This window comes from Bos indicus, chromosome X (genome assembly GCF_029378745.1).
Source record: "Bos indicus isolate NIAB-ARS_2022 breed Sahiwal x Tharparkar chromosome X, NIAB-ARS_B.indTharparkar_mat_pri_1.0, whole genome shotgun sequence".
NCBI lineage: Eukaryota > Metazoa > Chordata > Mammalia > Artiodactyla > Bovidae > Bos > Bos indicus.
The window spans coordinates 65,059,006-65,071,323 of record NC_091789.1 but is presented as its reverse complement, the minus strand read 5'-3'; the positions used below and the strand labels follow the sequence as shown (position 1 = coordinate 65,071,323).

Below are 12,318 nucleotides of genomic sequence, written 5' to 3'. Positions count from 1 at the left end.
TACTGTTGTAACTGTTGAATGAAAAAATAGATTAGATGCTCTTAGGTTTTACTTGCTTCCATAAAAATTCCATTTTTGATATTTCACTGGCCCCAAACCTATTTTTAAAACACATTAGGTGACTCTCTTTTTATGACAAGCAGTATCATAATCAATCACTGAACCAGGAGTCGGGATCTTAAATTCTAGGCCAGCCTCACTTTGTAACCAGTAGTGGGGAAGCTTTGTGAAAGTCAGTTAACCTCTCTAAACTTCTGCCTTCCTTCGTAAAATGGATAAACCTTGCCTTCATCACAGGAGGTTTGAAGGAGGTGATTGATATGAAAGTTCACCAAATACTATAACTCTACAACTGCCATCCAAAAGACATCATCTCACTAGGAATATACATACATATTAACAGGGTGACTGTTTTTGCTGGAAAATTAAGGAATCATGTCACCATCTAAACCCAGCACTTCCCATCTACTGAATGATGACCTTTCAAACATAACTACCAAGAAAGGAGATTAAATTGGGCTATCATAAACAGTCACTGCTTTTATGTCTTTTGTTATATTAGCAAACCCCAGATGTATATAGCTGGGAAGGCCCATAGGGGAAGGTTCATTCTCCTGTCTTCAAGTAGAATGTGCTAAAGCCATTAGACTCCATCCTCCAATAAAGAACCTAGAAAATTTCAACCTTAGTAATTGATAATACTTAATCGGCATATCTGGAATTTCTTTACGGCTAGTTGCATTCCCTCTGGTGGAATAGTAAGTCCACTTCCCCCTGTCAGCTCTTCAGTGTCTATGAAAAACAATATATGTTCTCTATAAAATCGGCAGCCTTTAATGCATAGATAAAAACTCAAAGTGGTACCTGATTCTGCAAGAGTAGCTATAAGCCCAATTCAAAAGTGGCATGTTCCATGAGGATGATAGGGAAAAGGAAATGATGGTCCCATGTGAGCCCTTCTAGTGACCCCCCACTCACATACAGACAGCCGTCAACTTCAGTGGTATCATCTTCAAAAGCTTGCAGCAAAAGTGATCATTCTGGCAAATTATCAGGAACCTGACTCTTACCCATCTTCTTCCAAGGCAACACACACTAGTTTCATTCGCATTTATACCCAATTCACACATGCAACAATTTCAATGGACAATATTGGAAAACTAAAAGGAAATATGAGGCAATGCCCTTAACCATACACTTCCATTCACATGGATAATTAGATAGGGCACAAATAAGTTTGAAGGAGTCGGGGAGGCCTCATTTGTTTTAAGGAGGAAAACAACTTCATATCCCTTAGCTGGTGTCAATTTTAGTCTCCTTGCAACCCTTCATGTTAATGTTTGATGTATCTCTCTTCTGCCTTCCTCTCTTCTCCTCCATTTCCTATATCTTCTGCATCTCTTAATCTCCCCCTCGTACACTCTCTTAATTCCTCATAATTCTCATAACTCTCATAATTCTCCCCCTCATTCCTCTCTTAATTTCTCCCCATTGCTTCTTTCCTTTTTTCTACTTATCTTCTAATCCCGCATTCCATACTTTTTTTTTTTGCATTTGTCTGCTGTCTCTAGTGGGATACCATATTTGTGCTCAACTTCCCTGTTTACTGGCCTTGAAATAGAATCAAAGGCCCTAGTACAGAGTGCATCCTTACCCCACCATTTTCCCATTTCAAACACAGTGGACTTCTATGAGTAAAGGGGGTAATATAGGAGGCTCTTGCCCTGGGGCAGAGCACTGGCCCTGGAGGACAAGCAAGATGCTATGTCCTTCAGACTCCCCAAAGGGCAGAGCAATCACCTCCAAAGAGTACTCTTTGCTGAGCTGTATGGTCTACATTTGAAGAACCAAGAGGTATTGTAAACACTATCCAGGATGTAGTCGTCTCTGACATCTGGCTTTCTGCTACGAAAATCTTCAATTAAGTTAATTGAGACTCCCACTCATTGTTAATGCAAAGAAAATAACCTTGAGCTACTGCAAAATCCCAAAGGGTCTTCAGCATCACTGAAGAAAGATGGCATACTGTTCAGCCTAGTTAGCAAACTAAGAATTTTTTATTGTGAGCAATTAAAGTTAATAATGTCTATTGACCAAAACATGTAAATAACAAGACCATAAAGGATAACTGAATCTTCTTTAATGTTAAACAGTAACAAAAAACATGAAAAAAAGTTTTCTTTCCCTCTGAGTGGCAATAAAAAGGACCGTGTGATAGAGTAGCACAAGCAGAAGGTTTGGAGTTGGAAAGACTCAGGAGATTTCTGGCTTCTGGCATCTGCTGTGTGAGCCTAGGCTGTCTACTTAAATGCTTTGAGCTTAAATGGCCTCACCTGTAAAAGGTGGGTAATACAGAGTAGTTATTAGAATTGAAAGAGTCAATACATGTAATGTGCCTGGCACAGGCTTGACACTAGGAACTAACAAGTCAATCGTAGATCACTTTCTATTCGTCCTGATTTGCTTTATCCAACTATCTCCTTGTCTGCTTCCAGGAAGTAGGGGCCTTTACTTCCATCTGCAGGGCTCACCAGCTCCCAAATCTCTGGATTTCTCACAAACAAAATACACGTGAACTGTGCTCCCTAAAGACACAGCTCTTCACACAGCATTGCATACCCCCTGAAAGACACCTAAAGCTCTAGTGCAGCACAAGACATGAGACGCACAAGCACGCTTCAGATGACACAGACATCACACAGGACGTGTCCCTTCCGAAGGTAGCCTCACCTGCCTCTTTCCCACATGTTCTTCCTTTAAGAGGAACTATGCCATTTTCAGAATCCTGGGTGATTCACTTGTCTCATTGCCTTTGCCTTACTGTTTTATTTATTCATGTATTTTTTATGGATTTATTCATCCATGTATTTATTCCCCACCATGTTCCATAATGGATATAAGGTGGTTTACAAGAAAGGGATGGGATGGGGAGGGACATGGGAGGGTGGGGTCAGGATGGAGAACACATGTACACCCATGGCTGATTCATGTGAATGTATGGCAAAAACCACCGCAATATTGTAAAGTAATTAGCCTCCAATTAAAATTTTTTTTAATTTTTTTAAAAAAGAAAGGTAACAAGGAAAAGTGCCCCTGGCTACTTTCACTTAGAAACTGGAGTGGCCCTTGTTGTTACCTGGATGCTAAGCCCCTGGAAAGAAAAGGCACAATTGTTACAGATTTTAAGGCTCCTCCCAACAAAATTCTTAGTTTTCTCTTTCCTTTTTCAGTCAAATCTGAATAGTTTTTTTAATCCATTTGAGAAACCAGCCAAAGATATTTTAGGTAGAGGGAAATGAAAGCAAAGAGGTCTTCCTTTGTTTCCTGATTTCAAGGAATTCACGCCTGAAGTAGTGGGTCTCCAAGTGTGGCCCCTGGACTGGCAATATCTACATCACCTGGAAGCTTGTTAGAAATCCAAATTCTTGGGCCTCAAGCCAGATCAAATAAACATGAAACTCTGAGAGGTGGCAGCAGGCTGTGTCTGAACAAGCTCTCCAGGGTGACTCTGATGTACAATAAATTTTGAAACCCAAAAAAAAGAATACACAAAATACAGTATGATAGCAGCAGAAATTCAAAGTCAATCAAGTGAAAGGAAAACAAAACAAAGATAAGCTCATAAAATGGAGCCTGGATGAAAGCTATACCAAGTGCAAACACACCATAGAGGCCCATTACAGGTGCCAGGCATGGGTCACACATTTGGCACCAAGTTTTCAAGCAGCCAACAAAAGAGAAACCTAATCAGTCTCACACTTCACAGGGTCCATAAAAGAAAAACGAACCTCGTGTTCAGGATATCCTTTTCCTGCTCTAAATTCTGAACACTTTTCTATGGTGAAGCATCATAATACGGTGGCCAACTGTCCCTCTTACTTTGCTCTAAAACCAAGATTCAGCTCTTGGAAGGCCTCCAACAAAGACAGGTCCTCAACCTGGAAATTATATTTACTGCTTGTTTTTCTTCTACCTGTCTTTTGAAGTTCCATTCAGTCAATGAAATGTAGCAACAAAAGAGATTCCTTAAAACAAACAAACAAACAGAAACCTCTGCTGTCACCAAAGCAAGTATTTTCATTTAACTCAAGAAATAGACAATATGACATTATTTGTGACAAAAATTTGGATAGGATCCCAAATAACCAACAAAATAAATGGTTAAATAAACCATGATGCTACTATATGATGAGATATTCTACACCATAAAAAACTGTATTTATGAAAATTTTTTTAAACATAGGGGAAAATGTTCGTGATAAAATGTTGAGTGAAAAAGCTGGTGTAAAACTATATATTATGATTTTAACTATATAAAAAACTATATATATATATATATATAGCCATTAAAAAGTATGGAAAGCAAGCCACTAAATGTTAATATTGTTTCTGAGATTTGTGGATATGAGTGGTTTTTATCTTTTCTATATGTTTGTCTTTATTTTCCAAGTTTTTATTAATAATGACCATTTCCATATGATGAGAAGAACTGGGAGGAAAAATACCAACCCAGTTAATTATCTTTGGCTTGTGAAATTTTGGGTTGATTTTAACTTAAAAAAAAATTCCTATTAACTGACATATAAATTCTAGTTATGGACAAAGTTACTTAAAAAAAGAAACAAGAATTCTAAAACCTAGTTTTTTAGTTGTTTGTAAAGTTCCAGAATGATACAGATATAATAACACCTTACAATTACTTAGCACTTTAAAATTTGACTTTTAATAGCACTCTGATATTGAGAATTACATTTGATTATCAAAAATATTTTGCTAGGTAGGCCATGTCTTGTTATCTTCATTTAACAGGTGATGAAACTGAGGATCAAAAAAACTAAGTGATTAGCCCAAAGTCACAATAATCAGTGGCAGAGCTGGCCTTGACCCTAAGTCTCCAGAACCCAAGTACAGTGCTCTTTCCATTCATTGGAGACTGACTGTGGTATAACCCAAGTCATCACTCACAGGCAGAAACATATAAACAGCAACCCCTCCTTACCTATGAGGGTCAAGTTCCTCAATGACCCTCACCTAGACAGGAGAGTTCCACTGAGGAAATTATAATTTTCTGTGATTAAAAAAAAAATGGCAGGGGAACTGAGGTCACATGTGAACTTTTGAAAGTCCTCATAAATATTTTTTACGCAGTAAAACAAAATAATAACAGTACATTACATAAACAGAATAATGAGAATTGACATAGCTTGAATTAGTTAAAAGTGATAGGCTTGTATAGTTTCCATTTAGAGCCTGAAATGGTTTCCAGAGGTGATAAGGATGTACCCACTCATGGCAGTGGAAATTTGGGGTGATGGTGAAGCAACAAACAGAGGTGGACTGTTAGTTCAAATCATGGATCTTCATGCTCCAGAGTCTTCATCTAAGTCTGATCCTGAGATTAAAACAACTTGACTGGGGCTTTAGCCCTAACAAGCAAGTGAATTTCAGTGAAATGACTTAACAACTTTGGCTCTTCAAGATGCTTTCTGTCTTCTCAAGTCTTTTTCTGAAGACACCATAGCACATTTGCATAGAGTGCAAATCTTTAGCTCAAAAGAATGAAAATTCATTCTTTTTTATGGCCAAGTAATATTCCACTGTGTAAACGTACCACATATTCTTTATCCATTCATCGATGGACATCTAGGTTGCTTCCACATTCTGGCTGTTGTAAATAATGCTGCAATGAAGTTTGTCTGAAGGCAGCTTATTTGCTGTCTGGCACAGATATTTAAATGACACTACTTAATGATTTAGGCTCTTCTGAGGTTGCTTTCTTCTGAACATGGTGTTGTAAAAAAAAGACTCCACCTCTTCATAAATTCAATTAAATCACTCAAGACTTGTACAAAGGCAGTTTATCAGCTGTCCAGCAATCATATTAAATGGTACCACCTGATGATTTAAGCTCTGCTGAAGATGGTTTCTGTCCAAAGTGATTTTCTTTTGAAGGCATCATAGCACCTCTTAAAGAATTCAGCTAAATCACTCAAGCTCTGAACAGGTAAGCTTTGATATGTAAAGGTACACATTTTTTTTCATTACTTTCTTGGAGGAGGTTTTAATCTTGTTCTAAAAATTTTTCTCCTGTTGCTTAAAATTGTATTTGTCTCCAGTACTATAGCCTCCTCATTATCTTCATTGTCACTTATGATAATCACCTCTGGGGTCCTGTGAGCTTCCTGAGTCATCCTCTAGTCATCACTTAAATCAGCATCAATAGATTCAGACTCAACTTCAGCCAACGACTGCTCCTGTGCCAAATGTTCATCCTGACCCACAGCTTCTTCTTGTTCCAATATTCTTAAGGTCTTTAGGAGAAATCACTGAAAGACACTTCTCTATCTCTAGTCCAATTTTCTCCCATGTAATATTTTTTAATTTATTTTTTAATTAGAAAATTGCTTTACAATGTTGTGCTAGTTTCTACTGTACAACAATGCAAATCAGCCATATATCACCTCCCTCCTGAGCATCTCTCCCCTTTCCCCAACATTAATGGGGGAAATTAGTTTAACATTAATGTTAAACTTATCTAATGCCTCTTTTATGAAGAATACATACTTATTCTTACTTCACTCCTCCAGGTGATCACAGAGCAGGGCTGGGCTGCTGCTTGGAGCCTAGGCTGGGCTCCCTGTGTTATACAGCAACTTCTCACCAGCTATCTATTTTACACATGATGATGTATATATGTTGATGCTACTTTCTCCATTTGCCCCACTCTTTCCTTTCCCTACTGTGTCCACAAGTCCATTCTCTATGTCTGCATCTCCATTCGTTGTCAATAGGTTCATCAATACCATTTTTCTAGATTTCATATGTATGCATTAACATATGATATTTGTTTTTCTGACTTACTTCACTCTGTATAACAGGTTCTAGGTTCATCCATCTCACTAGAACTAAAATCTGTTCTTTTTTATGGCCGAGCAATCTTCCATTGTGTATATGTACCACATCTTCTTGATCCATTCATTTGTTGATGGACACCTAGGTTGCTTCCATGTTCTAGCTGTTGTAAATAGTGCTGCTATGAACACTGGGGTACATGTGTCTTTTTCAATTATTGTTTTCTCTGGGTACATGCCCCATAGTCTCCCATAGCACATTAATGTTAAACTATCTAATGCCTCTTTTATGAAGAATACAGCATGAGTGATGGTGTAGGAATTCCATGCACTAGGATCTTAGACAGAGGTGCCTTTGTAAGATCCTGAACAACAAAGTTATACATTAGCTTGGCATAAGTCTTCTTAAAGGTCAGACAAAACACTGTCTAAGGGCTCCAGGACCTGAATCATGCCACTGGTTATAAAGACAACGTTAAAATGAGGATGCACATTTGCCAATGCATCTGAGGAACCAAAAGGACAAGCAGGAATCAATACGACATTGAATTCAAGATTTCTTTTTAGTAGTCTTGGGCTTCTGCAAGAAAGCACTGTTAAACCCATCTCTTAAGGAGAGAGGGAGTCATCAGGCTTTTCTATTTGCATGCTGGTATATTGGAAACTTAGCTTAGTTGTTTCCTCTAAGAGGATATGGGCCTAGTTTTCTGCAGACCAGTAATGGTTTCACTGTGAGGTCACCTGAAGTATTGGCACAAAACAGAAACACCAGCCTCTCTGTTTTGGCTGGCCTCATGTCAGCATCAGTTGGCACATGCTCTTCAGAAGGGCAAACAGGATTGTTTAAGGGCTTCCAAAGCATGGCGGTCTCAACAGCACCAAAGATTTGTGCACACACATGACTCTCCTCTTCAGTTGCTTTCTACAGTTGTGGAAGACATAACGCGGGAGCTGCAGGATCTAGTGGTTCTTTCTTTGGCACCACTGTCACCTAAGATTCAGTTTCCATGTCGTGCATGCATTTCCAGGTGCACCATGCATTTCTCAAACCATCCATTGCTCTAGGCAGTTCTTTCTTTTCGGGATCCACTTTGGTGTCTGAAAATATGTCTTCAAAAATTCCTCTCACGTGATGGGAGATCCCTTGCATGGAAAAGTGAAAGTGTTAGTCACTCAGTCATGTCTGACTGTAGTCTTCCAGGCTCCTCTGTCCATGGAATTCTCCAGGCAAGAATACTGGAGTGGTTAGCCATTCCCTTCTCCAGAGGATCTTCCTGACTCAGGGATCAAACCTGGGTCTCCTGCATTGGCAGGGAGAGTCTTTACCACCAGGGAAGTGTTTTCTTATTCCTTTGTTTTCAATCCAGAGGTTTAACAACATTTCTGTCTTTTCCATCCTTGGGTCACCAGGGATAAAGCATTTATTACATGCCATAGGTATACAGGAGGCGATATTGGCCTGAATAAGAGTTTCAGCTTTCCTTATGGAAATTCATTAATACAATATAAGCTACCTATAAAGCTATGTTTTACCTTTAAGAAGCTTAAGAGTGTCCCTTTTCTCTTCAAGAGATATTACTCTTCTTGCCCTTTAGCGACTTTCTCTGATGCTGGAGCCCTTGTACCTGGTTTCACTCTCTTCTGCCACAATAGTCACATTTATAGAAGCTATGTTTAGGCTTTATGCTAATTAACACAACCTGACAACTACTTATGAGGGATTTTATATTCCCCAATGTCACAAAGTGTCAGCATATGATATTTGAGGACCAAGGATAAATGATAATATACTGTTGTGATACTTAGTGTAAAATAGGCTGATTGTGTAGGGGATGACTGGCAGAAGAATGGTAGAGGAAACAAATGACTCAGAAATTTATGCACACTTTGTGATATAGTCAGACAGACAATAATATGGCACTTGGACTGACTTCCATATGCTCAATTCAACATTTTCCTGGTTGTCAAAATGGTATACAGAAGTAAATCCACCAATACTCAAATTCCTAATAAGGACAACTTGTGGTTAGGAAAGGATTACTATAAATTCTCCTTTAAGTTTTATCAGAAAGAAAGGCACTATTCATATTTGTAAAACAGTCTTCTAGCTATGATTTCCCGTGGCTTACTGCTGAATTCAATGTTATGTGAAAGACAAACAAAGCATTTAAGTGTATTTTCTGTAAACCTACAGTAACAATCAAACATCATCCTCTGACAAAATGTAGCCTCTGAAGACGGATATGCAAAAGTCAGGCAGGCCCTGAACAGCCCATGCTCAAGAAATGACTTGAGAAAGAAAGCGACAATGAAAGAATAAACTAGCCCCTTTTCAACACCCGGCCACTGATACTTTACTTTTATCCCCTCCTCCTGGGAAGATAGAGCGAAGCCTGGCTTTCTTATTCTTCTCTTCAGGGGCCATAGGAAGTGGTTTGGAGCTGTGGTTGAGTGCCGAAGAATCCCGGTTGTTACTGTTCATCCTCAGCGGGGGAGCTGGGGGTTTCTCTTCATTATCCAGACCGTCAGACATTTTCAGTTATAACTGATTGCACAGCTCCTAAAGAAGAGGAGGTGAAAACAGGAGTTCAGAGAGGTCTGAAAGACAATCTGGTATATACAGGAGGTCTAACGTCTTAGAAACAGAAGCACTGGTCTCATGCAATCTCAGGTTTGACAACCATTCTGAGGGGTTCCTTTTCTAGAGGGAAGGGAGCTGTCTCCCTAAGGCCTAATGATACAATTTCCTAAAGAGGAAAGCAAAGGTGAGTTTTTTCAACATGTAGATACAAATACCTAAGATGCTTTCTCCCAAAGACACTCTATTTTCTGCTGTCCACACACAGTCTTTTAATGCACAATTTACAATCTTTCCTCTTTGTGAGCAAGATTGGGCACAGGAGCAGAAAGGGTGACAGAGGATGAGATGGTTGGATGGTATCACTGACTCAATGAACATGAGTTTGAGCAAACTCTGGGAGCTGGTGATGAACAGGGAAGCCTGGAGTGCCGCAGTCCATGGGGTTGCAAAGTGTCAGGCAGGAATGAGGACTGAGTGATTGAACAACAACAATGATCATTTTGGTCACGTAGCACCACCTCCTCGGAGTCTAGAATTGACATAGGCCTGGTTGTTGATTTTTGATGCCCACAACAATCATGTTAGTAACTTTGATACCGGGATGCCTTTGGCATCTGATTCTTACCTGTGTGTACCTGATGAACAAAACACATTCTATTGCTTTATGAGAAAGAACTGAGAAACAATCTAGTAAACCTGGTAGTTTCAGCAGAGTTGGGGTAGACTGCTAGGAGAAGCACTGCTCCATCTTCAAGTAACAGAGTAGATGATAGAACAGAGATAAGTGTCACCAGGAGCAAAGAGGAACTCCAAGGAGAGGACTGTTTCCTGAGGAGACACCATAAGCCTATTCCTTGTCATATTTTATCTCCTAGAAGAGGGAACAAGGGAGTTGACAGGGGTGACAGGCTTGTAAGAACCAGTTTGGGTCTTAGCAACTAATCTGCTCTTAATTTCATTATTCTCTAGTATTTTGTGCCGAGAGCTGAACACATTTGGGTTTCATCCCACTGAAGGGTTACGTGAACTGGAAAAGCACAAACTCAAGGAAATGTTTCAGTTCCTAGCTGTCTTCCCACTCTAGTTCAAGTCTTTCCACTAGGGCCCTGACACTTGCCATTTCTAGGCAGGTGTTACAAGGACCTTCCAAGGGAAACAGTGGGGGAGAGATGGAGTGGGAGTTTGAGGTTAGCAGATGAAAGCTAATGTATGCAGAATGGATAAATAACAAGTGAACTATATTCAATATCCTGTGGTAAACCATAATGAAAAGGAATGCATAATATATATATTAATCATATATATATATATATATATAGCTAAATCACTTTGTTGTACAGCAGCAATACATGCAACATTGTAAATCAACAATACCTCAGTTTTTAAAGAGTACCTACCAAGTGAATCTCCACTTCCAATACAAGGAAAATCAAATCCTACTGCAACAAAATCTTTGTAATTTCATCAAGTACTAACTGGCACTAATTAGCAGTATAAGAGCTCTCCAAACACAACTCAGCATATCACTTTATTCCAATAACATACCTAATGGGAGGGGGGTTCAGGATGGGGAACACATGTACACCCGTGGCAGATTCATGTCAGTGTATGGCAAAACCAATACAATGTTGTAAAATAAAAAAAAAAAAAAGAAAATCAACAACAACAAAAACATTACCTGTTCTAATGAGAAATAATCTGCTATCATTCTTTTCAGCCCTTCAGAAGTTACATGTTTATTATTTTCAGTAATGAATTCTAAATTATATTACATTGTGGAAATTTAAAAAAATTTTACTGTTTAAAATTTTCTCAAATATATTGAGCCTGTAAGTATTCAAAAATAACTGAGTACCAATTCATAGCTTCTCCATCTGCACAGGTGACCACCAACAATGATTGGTTAGACTGATTTGCACAAGAGATCTATTTTCCTTTGCCTAAATGTCATGCCTTGCATTATCTTAATGAATTAAGACCAATTCTAGTTTTTGGGGGGAATCATGACAGTGAAAATATTCAGTAGTAAATTTTTTGTCACTACCACCACCAGCTTTGTAAGTCTCACATTTTCCTATATGGGTGAAACTGTGTTCTCTTTATTGTTTACTCACTCGGTCATATCTGACTCTGCAACCCTATGAACTGTAGTCCGTCAGGCTCCTCTGTCCATGGGATTTCCCAGGCAAGAATAATGGAGTGGGTTGCCATTTCCTTCTCCAGGGGATCTCCCCAACCCAGGGATCAAACTCGCATCTCCTGCTTGGCGGGCAGATTCTTTACCACTGAGCCACCAGGAAAGCTGGTGAAACTATAGCACAAGGTAAAATGAAAAAGAAACTGTGATGTCAAGGATCAAGTATATCCACAGACTACTGGTAATTTTTTTTAATTTTTTTTTTTTAGTTTTTATTTTATTTATTATTATTTTTATTTATTTATTTACTTTACAATATTGTATTGGTTTTGCCATACATCAGCATGAATCCACCACGGGTGTACACTGTATGCGAGACAGCAAAAGAGACACAGATGTATAGAACAGTCTTTTGGACTCTGTGGTAAATATTTTAACTAGAATATGAAATCAGTGCTAATGGGTCTACGTTCCCTTTCACATTTTGATCCTTCTCAATTCATTCTTTCTCCAGAAGATAAGTGAGTTTAAGACTGATTTCACCAATGGTATTCTGTGTCAGACAGGTTCATGGTTTTTACTTAGTGTTGAAGAAGAATTTGCCAGACAAAGATTAAAAGCACTAGTTGTTTCACCTTGTGTGTGTTTTGTTTGTTTTCCTTTCCGGGTTTAAAAATAATGCCTGAATATGAGATGATTATTAAATAAAGCTCAAATGTACAGAATCTTGGTAAAAATAATGAAATTTG

The 12,318-nt window shown here is 38.7% G+C and overlaps 1 protein-coding gene across 9 annotated transcripts in view; it reads right to left on the bottom strand.

Annotated features, from left to right (window-relative positions):
- Positions 1-12,318, bottom strand: part of PAK3 (p21 (RAC1) activated kinase 3) — a 295,510-nt gene that overhangs the window by 92,966 nt on the left and 190,226 nt on the right. For all 9 annotated transcript variants that reach the window (XM_070783965.1, XM_070783962.1, XM_070783963.1 and 6 more), the window contains one exon: positions 9,210-9,411. In XM_070783965.1, coding sequence (XP_070640066.1) covers positions 9,210-9,384 — 175 coding nt within the window. In that variant the 5' untranslated portion in view covers positions 9,385-9,411. The remainder of the gene's footprint in view (positions 1-9,209; positions 9,412-12,318) is intronic.